The sequence below is a fragment of the Rhinolophus sinicus genome, linkage group LG03 (assembly GCF_036562045.2).
Source record: "Rhinolophus sinicus isolate RSC01 linkage group LG03, ASM3656204v1, whole genome shotgun sequence".
Classification (NCBI taxonomy): Eukaryota; Metazoa; Chordata; class Mammalia; order Chiroptera; family Rhinolophidae; genus Rhinolophus; species Rhinolophus sinicus.
Window position 1 is genome coordinate 51530060 of NC_133753.1, and position 19166 is coordinate 51549225.

The 19166-nt window shown below is 44.7% G+C and overlaps 1 protein-coding gene across 3 annotated transcripts in view; it reads left to right on the top strand.

Moving 5' to 3' along the window:
* Positions 1 to 18427, top strand: part of ALDH1A2 (aldehyde dehydrogenase 1 family member A2) — a 91001-nt gene extending 72574 nt beyond the window's left edge. Inside the window, exons 8-14 of one of the 3 annotated variants that reach the window (XM_074327682.1) lie at positions 3688 to 3790; positions 5467 to 5651; positions 7073 to 7237; positions 7860 to 8017; positions 8349 to 8423; positions 16594 to 16683; positions 17057 to 17194. In XM_074327682.1, coding sequence (XP_074183783.1) covers positions 3688 to 3790; positions 5467 to 5651; positions 7073 to 7237; positions 7860 to 8017; positions 8349 to 8423; positions 16594 to 16666 — 759 coding nt within the window. In that variant the 3' untranslated portion in view covers positions 16667 to 16683; positions 17057 to 17194. Of the gene's footprint in view, positions 1 to 3687; positions 3791 to 5466; positions 5652 to 7072; positions 7238 to 7859; positions 8018 to 8348; positions 8424 to 16593 lie in introns of all 3 variants that reach the window. The other 2 variants (XM_019732311.2, XM_019732312.2) reach the window with 2 other exon arrangements.
* The last annotated feature ends 739 nt before the right edge of the window (positions 18428 to 19166 follow it).

Genomic DNA, 19166 nt, shown 5'->3' on the forward strand with positions numbered 1-19166 from the left:
GTTTCTCAAACTGTATGTTTGTCTATATTATCTTATTGATTGCCTATTTCATCAGAATACGGCTTGGTTTTATCAAGTCCATCCCTCTTGACTGGACTTTTAACCACTCAGAAGATCTGAGCTTCCTTGCAGCCTCATTTATCTTACCACGTACTTCCACCTTTTGACCACGTACTGAGGAGCTCAGTATGACCAGTGTAGCACATATGCTCAAGGAACCCTACTTATTACTTTTCTCTGAGATGGGCCAGTGAATTTGACACAGGCCTTCGTTTAGTGTCTATTTCGTGTGTTTTTAGACTTTCTCACTCTATAGATTTTTGTTTGAGAACCTTTACATGGGATTTGTACGAGTAATAGTTTAGGTTTGTTGGCACATGACCTGTCATATTCTGTAAGCAGACACGGGCTCAGTACTCACTTGAACTCTTTGTTTTTAAACATTCCTCTTTCCTACTAAGAATCCCCTGCTTTGGAGTTGCATCTGTTCTCCTTCCCATCCCTCTTCTCCCCTCATGGTAATGATAATGAGTAGTGCCTCCCGTTGGGGTCACTTAACCTCACTCCACTCACAGGGAGAATTCATGAGTAGTAATACATTCTCCAAAGAGAGTGACCTGGAAACCGAGCGTGTCATGGGAAGGCATACAATGCCTGATCCTGTATCTAGTGAAGGTTGTTGCATCCTAGCCCAATCCTGTGGGTAAGGCCCAGAGTGGTCTGACTCAGGGGTTATAATCAAGTGCTGCAGAAATATAATCTCATCAGTTCAGACCTAATATTAAGTCAGACCCAGGTTTCCCCCTAAGTGGACTGCAAAACTGCACTTACTGAGCACCTGCTAGGTTTATGTGGGAGTCCTCTGAGCTGTGAGTTCCTTGTCGGTAAGGGACTCTGCCCAGCATTGCCCCTGGCACGTAGCAGCAGAACCAACAATATGTGTTGAATGAAGCAGATTGGTGAGAACTGGGTTTTTTCAGAGTATCCTGTCCTGAGGCCACTCCAGATGGAAGTGGTTCTCCCGTGGCCGAACACATCCAGTTCCCTCTTGAGGCTGGGCTACAACTTGACCTTCTTCCAATGACGAAGAAGAAAGGTATTATTCATCTGCGATTTGCCTTGCAGTGTTTAGCACAAATTTGGTTTCTAAGGAAAGGCTGGCAAAGCACTGACACAGGAAAAATTATCCTTTGGTATTCTTCTTTGATGACCATAGACTGAGCAAGATTTTTGTATAGTTACTGTAGCCATGAAAATAATCACTGGACAACATTCCTAGTGGCAAAAAATATTAACCCGTAGAGAGATTTGATGAAGGTCCGCGAGTAGGACTAACAGAAATGTAATGCCACCTGGGCCAGCAGTCTCTTTACCTACTCCACATATTTACTCAATGTCTTAAAATCCATGATGTTTTCTTGCTTCTGCTTGTTTTTGTAAATGCCAATCTGAAGGCAGAATATAAGTTTTTTGTGATCATGTGTGTCTTCAAAAGGTGATATTTCTATTCACTTTCAAATCAGTCTGGAGTTCGAGGATGACGTTTTGGTGATATGAGACACACAGGTGCTTAGTAAATGTAGAAAGGAAGGCAGGAAGGGCAGACTGCTGGGAGGGAGGAAGGAAAAGTGGGGGGTGAGCCCACAATTGGGCCTCAGATTCATCCTGCATAGAGTCCAACAGGTCCTGCCAGGAACCATCTGAATAACCTGGTTGCATCCATTGACTTCGAACTCTTGAGTTTGCTCACCTTTAAAATGAGATAATACGTACTTTTTACGGTTTTTGAGAGGCTAAATGAGTGAATGGATATAAATGTCTGACACAGACCAACTCAATACATTTTCGTTTTTTAATGAATAATAATTATGACTTCCAGTGATTATCTTTGATAAAGCACTTGTCTGTTTATCTTCTGGACTTTAAAAGGCATCTCCATGAATTCATATGGTTTCCTCCGGGCAGGGAGAGCCACACACACTGACCTTCCTCAGCAGCACAGGCAGCCATAGACGGCACCTTCTTGGGATGCCCTGTGGTGCTGTTCCCCTGCAGCCGCCCTGATGTGCAAGTTTCCCCTCTTGCTAGGGGGTCTCAGGCTTCAGTCATAATTCTCACCTAACCGATGTTCTCTTCGCAGAACAGAGGGTCAGGTTCTCCTTACCTTGTGTACACATATTTTCTTCTTCAAGGAGAGAGAGCATGTTTGCCTGAGAATGGGGCCTCTGTTAGCCCATCTTCCTAGGGAGTTTACCTGTGGCAGAAGAGACACGACCTAGCAAGGCAGAGAGGGGCAATCTGGCTGCTGGGCTGACGTCTGCGCATTTAGGGACAATGTTGGTGTTTCCTAACTCCTTGGTAAATAACATTGTTCTACAAACTAAGAGACTCTCATTTTACCCCTTTTAGAGATATTGCAATTCCCCCCCCCCCCCAGGGTTAGGTTTCCTCAGAATGAGAGTGTATTTTATAAAAATTTTTGCCATGAGGTAGAGTAATAATAAAACCACAAAGCATTGAATCCGGCTAATGAGTAATACTGGAGACCAGATGGAAGTCAGAGCAACAGTTGATACGCATAGATAATGTGGGAGATGTGGGAGGAGGCCTGCTATGCGAGGTCTAGCAGCGCCTCCCCTTACAGTCCCCTCCCTTTCTCTGCAGGGCAGGTGAGGGGAGAAGGGCTGCAGCTTCTCACACCTACAGGTGGTTAATGTGTGGTCCCTTACTGTATGCCAGGCCGGGTTCAAAGGGCCATATATGATAAATCACTTAATCCTCAGGATAACTAAATTCGGAGGTAGATACTATTTTTTAGCTTCATTTACAAAGAAGGCAACTGAGGCTCAGAGAAGCTAAATAAATTTCCCAAGGTCACAGCATTGGTGAGTGATAGAATCAGTAAAAAACCCAGGCTCCAGAGCCTTCTCTCTTCCCCACGAGTCTGCACTGCTTGAGGAATTAGTAGGCCTACTTGAGTCGCTCCACAAGGGCATGGAGGAGTCAAACATAAATTCAGCATCTCTCTTCTCAAAGCTTTAAAAATACTTAATTTCCAGTAGGATCCAGGCACTTTTGCGCTTTTCATCTCAACCAGCGCAAATGGCAATATGGGCTGTAGGGTGGCTTGGCATTTTCCATAAAGTGACCTCTGCCCTCTAGTAGAACAGCACCCGGTTCCTAGACAGGTTCTCCAGAAGAAGTCCCTGACGTGGAGTTGGCCATGCAGGTTATTTATTAGGGATCCCTGATGAAGGAGAATGGATACAGGAGAGGTCAAATTGCAATGTAGGCCTCAGGCCTCCGCCAACCACATGTGGCCTGGTGAGCACATAGGGTCTCTCAGCATTGGCCTGTGGTGGGCTGAAAGGGCAGGACTTCTACACCCCTGCCACCACCACTCAGTGGATGTGGGACACCTCAGGGGCAGGGTATCCCCCTGCCTAAGAGAGCTCTTTGTAGCCGAGGCAGACTCTGAAGGAGCTGACAGCATTCCTAGTCACCGAGGCAATGACATATCTTGTCCACACAAGTTGACCACAGGAGTTATTCCTGTTTCATCAGTAGGTTGGTTTACTTTGCAGGATCCATTACTGCTGCATGCCATTGCTGCCCAGAGTTGGCTTTGGCCCTTGACCATCTCAACTGCACAGTGCTTAAAACCTCTCGCCATTTCCTTTCTTTCAGGTTGGAAAGCTTATCCAAGAAGCAGCTGGAAGAAGTAATTTGAAGCGAGTAACTCTGGAACTTGGAGGGAAAAGTCCCAATATTATTTTTGCAGATGCTGATTGTAAGTGAACCACAGGTCTCGTGTATGTCCTGGCATACTGCTCTTCCGTGCTCTCCCTTACCTCCACTTTTGACAGGACACTAAGAAAAAGATCTTTGAAACTAAAGGGTCACTCAAGAAGAAGAATCTGGACCTCCCTTCTAAGGAGAAAATAGTTTAAAATTGGGAAAGAGCACTTATCAATTGGCAACTGAACAGAGTTTGTTTTCTAGATGCTAATTAGCCATTTTAACTTTGATGTTATAGAACAGGATAGAAGAGGTAAAGGCTTGGGCAGTGCTGTATAGTGGAAAGACCAGTGCTGTAAGCCTCTGAACACCTGAAATACAATCTCTCTCACCAGACTCAAGAAATTAGAAACTTCTCAAGTGTGCCTAGTGGCTTTGTAGATCATTAAAAAAATTCTGCTTCACTAGCCCTGCCAACATTTTCCCAAACCCACACGCCCTTCTCGGTTTAGTCATCCCAACACTTTTTTGTGGCTCCCACGACTTTCAGTCAGGGTGACAACACACTATGGTCAGTTCTGTCTGAATAGACCTAAATTGGAGGTGATTACACCTTGGCAGTAGGATTTCACGGAGGCTCGGCGCAGTAACCTAGGAAACCCCATGTCTCCAGGCAGGACGCTGTCTAGTTCACTCTGCACAAGTGTGGTCTCTCTGTTTTGAAAAACTTTCCAGGGAATTAAATTCCAAAATCTCTTTAAGTCCTCCTTTTTCTTTTCCACATCCTGCTTCCCCAATTTCACCACTAGAGACAACAGAAAGCAAATTGCCTGACTTGCAGCCCCCGCTTGGAATTTGCAAAGAGTTCGGCTTCAGCTTTACACTAGTTGTCAAAGGGAACAGCATTCTTACACGTCAAGTCCTCTTGAGGAGGCACTTCGGTGACATGACGTTGATGGATTCAATCAGTCGTTCAGCAACTAGCACAACCTGACTTATTAATACTATCTTGAAGTAGAAGAGATGAAAACGAAAGCGTTATTGTATGATATTATACATTTCCATGTAAATACAGAGGAAATTTAATGTCTTTAAGAAGATCCATTGCTATTATAGCTTCATTTACCAAAATACTCATTAAACATAACAGCCACAAGGCCCCATAGGTTAGGGGTTGCAAACTGGCAGTCCACAGGCCAAATGAAGGCTATAACTATGTTTACCTGTCTAGATATTACACAGTGCTTAAGAAAACAAAAAACTACATTAAAATATCTCTCTCTCTTTTTAAATTGGAAATCTGGCCACCTTGGGCCTATATTCATGCATAGCGAGAGCCACATGTAGCGGCTTCCCTTCCGAGTCCCCATCACATTGTTTTTACTGCCTAGCAGATTCCTACCATGGCATCACCTGTGCAGCCCGTTTGAGTACCGGGGTGTGAGACTCCTGGTATAGAGGATGTGGTCCAGTCCCTCTTTTTACAGAAGAAAGGGACTCAAAGAAGTGAAGTTGTCCAAGTTAACCAAGCAAGTAACGTCGGGGTCTAGTTAGAACTAGAACGAAGTTGCGTTCTCAATCCAGTGCTTTCCACTGTGCTACTCACTGCTGTGCTCTGCAGTGAGCATGACATTATCCCAGAGCTTTGCAGAGGGGAGGGAGCTGGCTTCGTAGACAGGCCCCTCGCAGGTGAAGCAGTGCTGAGGACGTGGCTGTTTCCTCTTACAGTGGACTATGCTGTGGAGCAGGCTCACCAGGGTGTGTTCTTCAACCAAGGCCAGTGCTGCACTGCGGGCTCTCGCATCTTTGTGGAGGAGTCCATCTACGAGGAGTTCGTGAGAAGAAGCGTGGAGCGGGCCAAGAGGCGCATAGTGGGGAGTCCCTTTGACCCCACCACTGAGCAGGGACCGCAGGTAGAGAAATCACAAATGTTCTCTTTCTTTCTTTACTCATGCAAATAAACTGGACACTCTCATGGGACCCAGCGAACTACCATCTCCCTTTTTCTGCTGCCTCCTTACTCTTCTACCTCATCTTCATGGCTGGAAATGTAGCCAGTGAGGCGTTGCTTATGTCTTATGATACTCTTTCCATTTCTAAATTTTATCTCTGAGAAACTAAAGGATTAGCGTTTCCTTAAGGATACCCTGAGCTTTGGTGGGGGTAAGTTGGAGTCTCTCAACTCTCAAGAATGACCTAAGCATGATAAGATGGAGCTTGATGTTAGAACTCAGCCCCAGTCCTAAGCCCTCGACTTCAAACATCCCTACAGATGCCACAGCCAAGGAGGCCGGGCATCTCTCCTTCTCAGAAACCATTTATCCTTTTTCCAGCTGCAAAGGATTTTCTCCATCATCCTGACCTACTCTGAGGAGATCATTTATAGATTGTAAATGTGTAGGAAATGAAGGGCTGTCTACTTTTCCTTCTGCCATGCGGTTATCTCTTCCTCTGAATGCTTCACGCACTGTGATGGGATGGGGAGAGCAATCAGAGTCCCCGCAGCCTGCACTCTTTACCGCTGCCGATTCTCCACAATCATCAAGGTGTATTTGCAGATGGAATTCTGGTTTTAAACTATAGATAGAATCTGAGAATTTTTAAAGGAATACGTGGTCCAGATCTCATCTGGTTCTCTAGAGCATGGGTATTTCCTTATAAGAAAACAACAGCTTCTAGATTTTGGGGCCACTTGAGAGAAGATTGATGGTCTAGCTGAGCATTTCAAACTCAGGTGAATGTAGGTTTTTATATTATTTATCATCATAACTGAGTGATAACTCTATAACTTTTGGGAAGCAAGACTGACCTTATTTTATGGACTAAGAAGCTAGTCCTCCTCACTCGTTAAATTTAATCCTTTCCTCTAATGGTGTAAAAATAGTTCCAGTAAACATTTAACCCAGAAGAATTTAATGTATAGTAGTACCATGTAAGGTGGTTGTGTGTTAGCTCATCTATTGTTTTCATTTTTTTAGTATTGGTACAACTTGCTAAACTCTTCACTTGGCTATAGAAGTCAAATTTCCCCCATACAGTGAGTAATCAATTCAGTAGTGTTTCCATTATTTAGAAACGTTATCTAAGTCTTCAACTGGCATTTCTGATTTGGCAGTATCATCAGAGCAGTTCATTTATTGGAATTCTATTTTTGAACCATACAAAATTACCGTTTTTCATAGGTCAAAATGTTTAAATAACAGCAGTTCCATATGATTTGACTTGGTATGACGAAGCTTTGAAAAAAATCACAAATGAGAGATTCTTGAGAACATGCTTATTTCCATTTTCACAGAGGATTTTACTTGGAGTCATTAGGCAATTTTTTCTGTAGATTGATAAGAAACAGTACAACAAGATCCTGGAACTCATCCAGAGTGGTGTGGCCGAGGGCGCCAAGCTGGAATGTGGAGGCAAAGGGCTGGGCCGGAAGGGGTTCTTCATTGAGCCCACAGTGTTCTCCAACGTCACGGATGACATGCGGATTGCCAAGGAGGAGGTATCACACACAGGGTTCTAACACAAGCCACATCCTTCTCAGGATGGTTTCCAGAGCATTTCTAGTAGATGATATTAGAGCTTAGGGTCTTTCTGTGTTATATACATTGTACGATAGCAATAAACATGACTATGAAAGTGTCAGTCTCAAGAGAAATGTTAAACAAAAAGGCGAGGAAGCTTGCTGGAGGCCAGGAGACAGGCTGCATGACTGCAGTTGTGGAGCCAACAGAACAATCGTAATAGCCAATCATTAGGTCACCAGGCTGTTGACCAGGAAAGGGAAAGCCTCCGAGCCGCCTCACATTGATGCAGGACAGGAAACAGTTGCAGGTCAGCCTGTAATCCAGAGCAGTACTTCCTCAGGCCTGGAGCCGTGCGGGGCTCAAGAAGACGCAGCTTTAGTACACATAGCGATGCCATGGAGGGTCGGGGAGGGGTGTTCAATTCTAAGGAGGACAGACTCTTGCATAATCTTATTCTGGGAAAATTTGGGATATTTTAGTTTTGTGCTGCTAAACTTAAACATCATTTAAATAAGGAAGGCAGGGAACACTTGCTTTGAAATGTGGCAAGCAAGTGACGGAATGGCAACCATGTTGGGTTCAACTATTTTGTTGCAGATCTTTGGCCCTGTTCAGGAAATTCTGAGGTTTAAGACGATGGATGAAGTTATTGAAAGAGCCAATAATTCTGACTTTGGACTCGTTGCTGCCGTCTTTACCAATGATATCAACAAGGCCCTCACAGTGTCTTCTGCCATGCAAGCTGGAACTGTTTGGTAAGATCAGAGTCTGTGGCGTCCTTGTGGCCACCACACATTCCGCTGGTGGTGTAGGGGCCTTGTAACTTTCCAGAGCCTGGGGAAATGCACACATACCCTTTGAAAGGACGGGAAAGACCGAAGGCAACCAACTTCACCCTGAGAGGGGATACCATCTTTACTGGTTAGGTCAGGAAATCCAAGTGAATCTTAAATGATAAATTTTTCATCTTGAAAGTAAAAATAAAACTTGGAAATAAAAATAACACTTAAAAAAGGAGTATCATGCCAGTGGGATTATTTCTGTGCCAGCTGAATCCACATTAACAGTATTGTTTTCTTCTTTCAGGATCAATTGTTACAATGCCTTAAATGCCCAGAGCCCTTTTGGGGGATTCAAGATGTCTGGAAATGGGAGAGAAATGTAAGTGTCCAAAGTTGCGGCTGCCTGCAGAGAAACAGGGATTGCAAATAGCAGCACAGAGGAATCCTCACAAAATCAGTTCATTCTATTCCTCCCATCCATTCATTAGACATTTGGTTGAGCACATACTACTATATGCTAAGCACCATACTACATGTTACAGAGCTGAATAAGCACAATTCTTTTACCTTAGGTGGGAATGGAGAAAAATGAACATACCAGTAATTCCATACAATAAGCGTTGTTAGAAATATGTCAAACATCTTGTACGTAAAGGAACAAGCAATTCATTTTGCCTGATGGGGACAGAGAAGACTTCACAGGGGAAATAACATTTCAGTTTTTTAGGAGCAGGCATCCCAGGCAGAGGGAATAACGAGAAAAAAGTCATGAAAGCACAGCAAATACAGAAAGATCAGGGGACAAAACAGAGTTTGGTGTGTTTAAAACAAGTCACCAGCTGCCAGCCCAGGGACAAATCTGGCCTACAGGAATGTTTTGTGTTGCCTCACAGTATTTAAAAATCTTTAACTGCCATTCAAAAACGAGGAGGCTTTATATAAAATCTAGATTCCTCGCTTATTTTCATCCCCTCAGAGCAAAATTGCTACAATGGTGAGCTCTGCAACCCGCCATCTTCCCCACCCCTCCTGTTGCTTCTGGGACCTGAATACTGGTTGTCATTCATTTAACACAGACCTGATTCACGCACTTAGGTCACCTGCTCATCACCGATAGGTTCTTTGAGTCTGGGAATGAAGGGTTGGGGCATATGGTAAATGAGGGGTTTAAACCCAGTCTCAAAGGGCTTTCTTAGGGCATTCTGTGGGAGCTAAGGAGATCCCAGCGTGTTTAGGCCAAGAATCCTGGCACATAGAGGATGTTTTGGCAGAGATTACAGGAAGAAGACCACTGGGAGGGATTTGCAATAACTCTAATAGATACCATTAATGAAATGCCCAATCTGTGTATGGCTTTATGCTAACTTCTCTCCTAACGTTGTCTCATTTGATTGTCACAATGATTCTATGGGATAGATACACTTATTTTTATATTCCAGGTGGTTTAGATGAGGAACTAAGGATCAAAGGGATTAAGTTGTTTGCCCAAGTCACACAGCCAGTAAATGGCAGATCTGAGATTTGAACCTACATTTCAGTGGCTGCAGATCACTTACCAATAGTTCTCGTTAGATTCAGTCAGGGAGGCCTGGGGCCAGGTGTAAGGGCTCTGCAGGGACAGGATCAGGGCAGAGTCCTGCCATGCGAAGGGACTGAAACATGGGACTGTAGCAGAGGAAAACTGAACTCGAGGGATTTTACTTGTAGGCTTTATATGTAAATAGATTTTTTGAGTGGCGTTCAGAGGATGAATGGTAGCCAGGGTCTTCCTAAGGTGATGCCTGCCTCCCAGATCCAAAAAAAAAAATAAAAAAAATTTTTCCTTCGTTTTGAAAGGAGCTGGATCCATGTTTTCTAAATTCTGTGACTTACTAGAGGAAATACCTTCCATGCACATTCCCTCTGCCATTACTGAATGCATCTTTTTTTTTTTTTTTTTTCAGAAAATGCTTAGTTCACAATCAGTCTGCTACCAAGTGCTGAGCATATACTGTGTGCAAAATGAGATGCTTGGTCTGTGGGGGAAGGTGTGGTTCATTACACTACTTAAATTTTTGTTGGAGAAATGAAATATCCAACTGGAAAGAATCAGAAGAATTCCAGAAAATATTGTTAAATGATAGAGGAGTTGAGGGATGGGAGAGATTACTGTGAGCTGGAGAAGTCCAGGAAACCTTTAGATGTGATCTGATGCAGGGATTTGAATTGGTCTTTAAAGGAAAGGAACGTTTGGTTAAATAGAGGGGCATGTTTTCTCAGGGTTGGTGGGCAAAGCAAGGTGGCAGTGGGAGAGGGAGAATAAAGCATTGTGGGAGAGAGAGGTATGGTGTGTGGTAGAAATATAAGACTAGCACAGAGGGTTTACATGCTTCAGATACTTTAACTGGACATTTGTAGCCCCTAGCTGTTAAACCACAATGTAGGTATAGCTTTGAGGTGAAGAGCAGAGTCTCTAGAATCACGCTATTCAAATATGTATCCTGGCTTTAGCAATTAATATATGTGCAGCCTTGGGCAAATCACTTAATCTTACTAAGCCTCAGTTTCCTCATCTATAAAATGGGAATAATTTTCAGTACCTACCCCAGAGGGTTGCTGTGAGGATTAAATGTTAGGATTAAGTATACCAACAGAGTGTCTAGCAAACCCTCAGAAAACGTTAGCTGCTATCATCATCATTACTGATCAAATACTGTAGATGAGTGTTATGCAGGGGATCCTCCTTTTCTTAATAAACACGTTACTTTAGAGTTATGGCAGCATTTTTCCCAACTTCCATCTCGTATCACCAATTTACATTCTGCCTTTTGCTTGACCCTTTGCGTCTGGCCTTCAGTACCTCTCCCTCGCTTTACAGCCAGAACTCATAACCAGTCTGGGTCCTCTTTGCTCAGGTAGTGGTATTCCTGAGCTTTTGTGCAGTCTTCCTGAACTCCAGGTATCTCTTCCTACCTTGTACGTGGCCTTCACTTTCTGCTTCACTCGTCAGGCTGCATTCAACTTTTTAGTTCATTTCCTTCTTCCGTGTGTGTGCGCCCCCGTCTCTGAGAGGCGGGAGCGATCACTGTTCCGGGAATGCTGCTCATGTGGACTGTTTTGTTACAGACCATGAACAGGGTGAATCATGCGTATCAAATGCATTGTGATCAAGAATCTCTGGTTGATGGCTCCTAATCCCAGGCTCGCCCTGGGCACTCATCATGGTCAAGCTTCCTGCCAGGATTCAGGCTGTGACACTGTCCGGGTCCAGTCTGTTCCTATCAGAAACATTCCCCTTGGCTATGTCAGAACCACACAGAACAGTGTGGTCCAAGATACTGAAGAACAGCTCGCCCCATTCATCTCGTGGGTCCTACAACGATTGGGCCTTCCCAGTGCAGTTAAAAAATAGTTAAGAAACAGTGCTGTTTGATGAGACTCACTTCATCTTGTCTAAACTATATGCTTCTTTGTCCCCACTTAGCTCCAAAACATGTTTTCTCTTCTTTAAATGACCTAGAGTGGTAGGAAACGCTTCCTAGAAAAGAACGTGCCCTTTCCTGCACACCCCCTTCCCTGCATTCTTCCTTCTTGTCTAACAGTCCTAGAAATTCCACGTAACCCTGCATGTGGACAGAATTGTTCGTCTCATGGCCTGCAAACTCCATGCAGCTTTGGTCCCTGACATCTCCTTGCCCATCTCTCAGAGGAACAGAGACAGGGAATAGCACTTTTTGGAAACAAGCTCCAAGGAGGGTGGGGGATCCTCTGAGTTCTCCCCCATAAAGAGCTGTGGAGAGGGCTGCCCTCTACAGGCTACCTGAGGGCTGGGCCCTAACACCCAGGGTCAGAGCTTTGTGCTGAGATTCTCTCTGTTCTGCCTGTGCAGATAATTTCATCTGTTTCACATCCCCCATCCTTTTCCTTACTTCCTCATGTAAGCTCCTCTGAGACAAGGGGTCATAGAGTCCACGCTATAAAATATGTGTCACAAACCCAGGGAATGGAAAGAAAGCTGTGAACCTTCACATTTTAAAAATGAAGGACACAAGCTTTGAAGATGAGAAGTATAATTCAGATGCTCTAAATGAGGGCAGGTTTGTGTGCACGCACAGGTGTGTTGTGCGTGTATGTTCCTGCATAGCTGGCCTGTACACAGAAAGTCACCTGCAGCCTGGGGGATCGGGGTGGGAGGCGGGGCTTGCTAAGCATGCCTATCTGGGGACCCACTCAGATTCTGATTTAGTAGACCTGGGCTATGGCCCAGGATCTGCATTTTTAACAAGCTCCTGGAATGATTCTAATGCAGGTGGTCTGGAGACGCTACTCTGAGAAATGCTGCTGTAAGTCAAAGAAAAAAGCAGGGAAACATACATCCTAAACAGAAATCCCTGTTTATTTCATGGGTGAGTCGGACTTATTTCCCAAAATGGCTGGCTGAGAGATATCAAAATCTAGCATCCTACCTTATCTGTAGGTGCATCAAATTTGGTTCATCTTAGGGACTATAACCTAGTCTGGCTAGGGATCTGAGCTTCTAAATGTGCCTGTTCCCTGACACACTATCCAGCTATGAAGGTGACCACAAACAGAGATTGGGGCTTGTCAATAACAGTATGTCTGACTTTTGTGTAGTAGTGGGGTTCTTCCTTGACTATGGAACTGTATGTGCCACAGAATTTAACTGGATTAAGTAGAATTTAAGTAGATTGAGAGAAAGACCCTGGAATGAGATGGCAAAATGGCTGAAGAATCTGAACTTCAAGGCTTTCAGAGATCTTACGGCAGTATTTCTCAAAGGGTGTGCCAAATAACCACCTGTATCAAAGTCTGTTGGGCTCCTTCCCAGACCTGCTGAAACAGAATCTTTGGTGGGGGGTGGTCAGCAATCTACAATTTAAGCAAGCTTCTTGGGTGACACTATGTATGTTGAGGTTCAGGAATTACTGCCTGCGAGATGCCCGGGTACCTGGAGGATGGAGGTGACTCGCATGAGGTCATACAACCCATTGAAGGCAGAGCTGAGTTGGCACACCTGTCTGCTAACCCTCCGTTCCAGTGTTTTTTCTGTGTTCTGTGCATTGCCCTAGGACTCTCACTGGCTTTCTTTGATGCCCTAGGCCCATGGGCAGTACTTCTTATGGCAGATTTGCGTTTACTCCTTTGTCTTGGAGCTAGGCTGTGTGTGCACCGTGGCAGCAGAGGGCTACCTGGGACCCAGACGGGGCGCACCTCCAGTCCAGCAGGATTTTCCATTGCTTTGTGCACCCAGATTACGGGCTCCAACCATATCACTTTCTGTAGACTTCTGACCCTGTGGACTTCCTTACATTGCTCCCAACCTAGTCAGAGATCTGAGCAGGAGGAAAGTAGTTCAGGGTCTGCCCTAAGTACACGCACGAGCCAGGAAACAAGAAGGGAGCGACCTCGCTTCAAACAGGAGGCAGATGATGTCCATGATGAAGAGACACTCAGAATTACCTGAGGGCAGGAAAAGTCCAGAGAGCGAGAGCTGAGCTGGTAATAAAGACACCCAGAGCCTGGATGGGGCTGATGAGGAAACCACACCTGAGTGGGGCAGTCCCAAGCTTGTTCTTCTCTTTCCTACAAAGTGGCCAATGCAGACAACCAAGCAGCACGCTTACCCCAGTCTCTCCTGGGGACAGTGGGCATGTCCACTCTGGTGCCCTTGGTGCTCAGAGGACCTGCTGGCAAAGGGTTGGAACCTTGCGTAGGGATGTGAGGATTCCAGGAAGGAAACAGAATGAATCATTTACAGCAGGTCTCCACTGGAAAGCCCCGTTACAGTAACTTTGTAGCTTTGATACAGGACTGTTGTTTTTGTTTTTTTAAAGTTTATTGAGATGACTGTTGTTATAGTAAAGTTACATAAATTTCAGGTGTACAATTTTGTAATACATCATCTATAAATCCCGTTGTGTGTTCACCACCCAGAGTCAGTTCTCTTTCCATCACCACATATTTGATCCCCTTTACCCTCATTTCCCACCCCCCTCCCCCCTTACCCTCTGGTAACCACTAAACTATTGTCTGTATCTATGAGTTTTTGTTTCTCATTTGTTTATCTTGTTCTTTTGTTTGTTTTCGGTTTATATACCACATATCAGTGAAATCATATGGTTCTCTGCTTTTTCTGTCTGACTTATTTTGCTTAGCATTATAATCTCAAGATCCATCCGTGTTGTCACAAATGGTCCTATTTCATCTTTTCCTACTGCCAAATAGTATTCCATTGTGTATATATACCACAACTTCTTTATCCATTCATCTATCGAAGGTCATTTTGGTTGTTTCTATGTCTTGGCCACCGTAAACAAAGCTGCAACGAGCATTGGAGCACACGTGTCTTTATGGATAAATGTTTTCAGATTTTTTGGGTAGATACCTAGGAGTGGGATTGCTGAGTCATACGGTAATTCTATTCATAATTTTTTGAGGAACCTCCACACTGCCTTCCATAGCGGCTGCACCAGTCTGCATTCCCACCAACAGTGCATGAGAGTTCCTTTTTCTCCACAGCCTCTCCAACACTTGTTACTATTTGTTTTGATGATGATAGACATTCTAACCGGGGTGACGTGATATCTCATTGCGGTTTTTATTTGCATTTCCCTGATGATTAGTGATGTTGAGCATTTTTTCATATGTCTATTTGCCATTTGTATGTCCTCTTTGGAGAAATGTCTCTCCAGGTCCTCTGCCCATTTTTCAATTGGGTTGTTTTTTTTTTTGTTGTTGTTGAGTTGCATGAGTTCCTTGTATATTTTGGATAGTAGCCCCTTGTCGGAGGCACTGTTTGCAAAAATCTACTCCCATTCAGTTGGTTGCCTCTTTATTTTGTCGATGGTTTCTTTTGCTGTGCAGAAGCTTTTAAGTTTCATATAGTCCCATTCATTTATTTTAGCTTTACTTTCCTTGCCTTTGGAGTCAAATTCATAAAATGCTCTTTGAACCCAAGGTCCATAAGTTTAGTAAGGACTGTTTTTAAAGACAATCTTTCTTTATCGTTTCTTGAAATACATCTCTAAGTGTTCTTTCACTTTTCTTCTAGCAGAGATGGTGTGTCCACAGGGTAGAACTAGGGAAGTGGGGATGGGAAGAAGCCTGTCTCCCTCCCTCCCTGCCCCAGTTATCACGTGCCCTCTTTGAGCCTGATGCTACACACTCAGTTTGGTGGAGGGCTGAAAGCAAGATCAGTCAGGTCCAAGTCTGTGGGGGAGATAGATGCTGAAGCTGCCTTCCCGCTGTGACAGTGCTGCCTTAAAGATGGGTGCTCTGTGAACACACAGGAGGGGGAGCTGCTTCTGCCGAGAGTGTCAGGAAGAGCATCACAGAGGAGTGACTTTTAAAAGAATAGAAAGAAAAACATTTAAGTATTTTAAAGAAAAAAATAGAACAGGCTTGATTTTACAATGAACTAGAGAAAAGAAAAAGGCAATTAAAAAGGTAAAAATGAGAAGGGACTAGGGAAGGAAAATGAAGAAAAGGAGCTCTGTAGCAACGAGGCTTTACTACACCCCAGCATCCTTAAAGCAGCGGTTTGAAAACACCTCTGAGCGAGTGCAGAGGGCTGGGAAGGGCTGCCTCAGCCTCCTGTCGCCCCTTAAACAGGTGACCCAGCTCCCTCCCCCTCCCTCTCAGCCCAACCACCTGCAAGCTCCTCAGAGGCTGGGAACAATTATTTACTTTCTCCTTCGCCCAACCCAACACAGTACTACCCCATACTAATAGCTCAACAATGTTTGTTTATTAAACGAATGACAATCCTTGATCTATGACCACAATCCCCGAGGACTCCGCAAGCCAGAAGCGGAAGTATCCAAAGGAGTCTTCTGGGGACAACTTACTACCACTTCCCGATTCTTTTTCAGTCAGTTATTTTGATTGCTGTGAGGGCTATGGACAGTGTTTATTCAGGATTATGTTTTTAAGGCATTGCAGGTGATGTGTGCTCTTCCATGGTAGACCTTTGGGGGTTCATTTCCATTTATTAAGTCTAAGGACCAATGAGGAAGAATTTAGAATACCAGACCGAGAGGGCCCTGTCCTGGGAATCTCAGTGAGCGGACTAGCTCTATAGGAGAGTGCTCAGAGCACAGATGCGTCCTGGTCCAGCGGCTGGAACCAGGTTTTCAAAGAGGAAATCACACCATGGTCCTGAGGAGCCAGTGCGCCTGTGGTAAAACATGGCCTCGGCGTTAGAGACCTGCTCCTGCCACTGACCGGGGTGCCCACCCAGGGTCTCTGGGTGACAGCGGGCCAAGACAAACCCTCAGACCTCTTTCTCTGAGTATCTGGGAACCGTTGCCTTTCTGTGCATTACTGTGAAGGCAAATCATCCTTTACCTTTAGAAACAGTGACTGCTCATCAGATGACAGCTTTCCCAGCCCCTTAGAGGAAAGCTGGGCTTCCATTAGGGATTGTTCCATGAAACACCAGGACCTGCTGTTAGTGGGTGATGAACTACACCTTCCCAGGACTCTTACCATGGCTCAGGTGGGGCTGCCTGGGCCCCTGGTGTCTGACGCTGCCCATTTCTGCTTTTCAGGGGAGAATTCGGTTTGCGAGAGTACTCGGAAGTTAAGACTGTGACAGTAAAGATCCCCCAGAAGAATTCCTAAGAAGGCCAAGAAGGAAGGTGAAGGCCTGCCTGCACGACCCTCCCTCTCTGCTCTCCCTGTGGGGCCTAGCTCTCAGGAACCCAAAGCTAACACTCAGTCCTTATTTAAAGATTTAGATGATAACATGTAGGCCAGGCTGGTCACTGCATAATAACTAGAGCAAACCAGCTGGGCACAGTTTCTTGGCATTCTGTAAGGGATTACCTTAATGATACCAAATATTGGGGAAGGTGGGATGAAGGTAACAGGAATAGCTATCGGCACATCAGGTGTCCCTTTCTGAAGTGAGGGGCTGAATAAGGGAGCTGTATTATTTGATGCCTTTTGTCACAAAGACTTTCCTCTTAAGGAAAGGTATCCTTTCCATTGTCTTCATTTTCCCCCTTCCAGACTCTTCCCTGCTCACCCACGCCTCCTGCTTCTCCAAGGAGATCTCAGCTGAGCTCATTTAGGGCAGATGTTTGGGCCGGGAACAATTTTCCAACGTTTTGCAGCTGAATTACCGTTTCATGTTATCCATTTCTTCAAAGCAAAACATGACATGGTTTCAGTTAGAGCCAGACCAGACTGAAAATGCTAGGAGCTGGTACACTGCAGATATACTAGGAAGTAAGAACTTGGGATATTCCTGACCCAACCTGGTTTCCTTACACCCATAAATTCACAAGTGAAAGATCATGAAGATGGAGATGCAGAGTTCATAGCTTCTGAGCTTGCTGCATGGTTTTGGGGTGTGCATGTGCGTGCATACATTTAATTCTTTAGTTATTCCAGAATAAGGTGGGGAGGGGGTTGTTTTTCATAGATAGATAAGATCTTTGCCAAAGCTTCTCTTTAAAATCAACCATAAAAAAAATGATCTGAGTAGACTCAAGACTTTGGAAAAAGGTAACACTGGGTGCCTTGCAGAAATAATTTTGTTTCCAGTTCTTACTAAGTGAATTTTCTGCAGATGGATCTCTAGCTTCTGCTGCCCCTCAGCCCACACTGCACCAACATTTGCTACTCCCAGTGATAAGGGTATTACTTTGGACTGTCATGCCTTAAAATGCCCTCAATCCACTGGCAGGAACCTTGGAAAATCTGGCCAAGCCTCAAGGTTTTCCGTTTGCACAGTCCAGTGTACCCCAAATGCTGTCCTCCAGCAGACCTCCCCTGCCATGTCCAGTAGCTCATTCACATACCATTCTTGCCTGTTGGCCTCCCGCAGGGGAGGTGAGAAGCAGGCTGGTTCCTTTTCCTCCCAGCCAGGCAATCCTCTTCTGCTATCCAGCAAACCCACCAGTATAACGTGATCAGTCAGCTTCCTTTCCTTTTTCCCTCTTTCCAGCTGCCGAATTCAATACAGTCTCTCACCTAGATGAAGATCATTTATTTAAAAGTACCAAACTTAACCTAGAGTATATGGAATATGGGCAACACATATATAGCCTTCTGTATTTAACTGTTTCCTGCTTTCTAACCATACCAATTTTCTGTTTCTAACCCTTGTCTATTCATGATGTTCTAAAGAAATTTCTCCATGCTGTTATTTACAAACGACAGTGCATTCAGCGGCCCGATGCCTTGAGAAGTACCACATTTCTGAGTTTCCATGTGAATGTCATGCTCTCCCCTTATAGCGTGTGCCCAAGTGAACGTACCCATTAACCAGCTAGTTACCTTTGAACTGCAATATAGAATGTGAAAATGAAGATTTATTTCTTTTAATTTACTTAAAAAGAAACCTCTGTGCTAGCAATAAAGCATTTATATTGTGTACTCCTTGGGATTATTTGGCTGTGTTTATAAGTCTGTGTGTCATGCTAAGTACATTTGAGCCCTTCTCTCAGCTGCCGGGGCTTCTCTCAGCTTCACTCCCCTTTCTGGTTGCTGACAGCAGCCTGGGAGGGTGTTCTTACAGAATGCCGTAAGGTAGGCAAGGCCCTTATTTTCTGACACTATTTGAAATCTGTATGCACTCCGTTTTATGTGGCAAACAAATATAACCACATATGAAATGCATGAAATGACAATTTTCATTCAAAATAACCTCCATGAGAGCTAAAATGTAGCGGAGTTGTTTCTAAGGCCTTGTTGTCACAAACATGGGCTGCGCGATGAGCGCTCACATGGCTGATGGCATGTAGCAGTAGCTTCATTTTTATTTTGCAAGGTGAAAGGATGTCAAAGTGGCAACCTGAGGCAATATTTTTGCAGCTGTGAAAAGGAAGCTGTACATGGTGACTGTCTGACCAGCTAGGGCTTGTCCCACTCTCTGTGTTCTCAGAATTGAGCTTTTGAGGAGTGGGCGTCCACCCTTTAGACCTGCACACCCCCTCCTTCCAACCCTTGGAATCTCCACCCAAGTCCTGGTCCAGGGAGACAAACACAAAAGCTGATGACTTAGCCAGAGAGGAAATCAGACTTGGAGAGACGTCTTGCAGTGCTCTGACTGCAGTACCTTTGCCCCTCAGAACAAAAGGAACGTGGGAGAGTGCAGTCCCTGGGCACTGGGTTG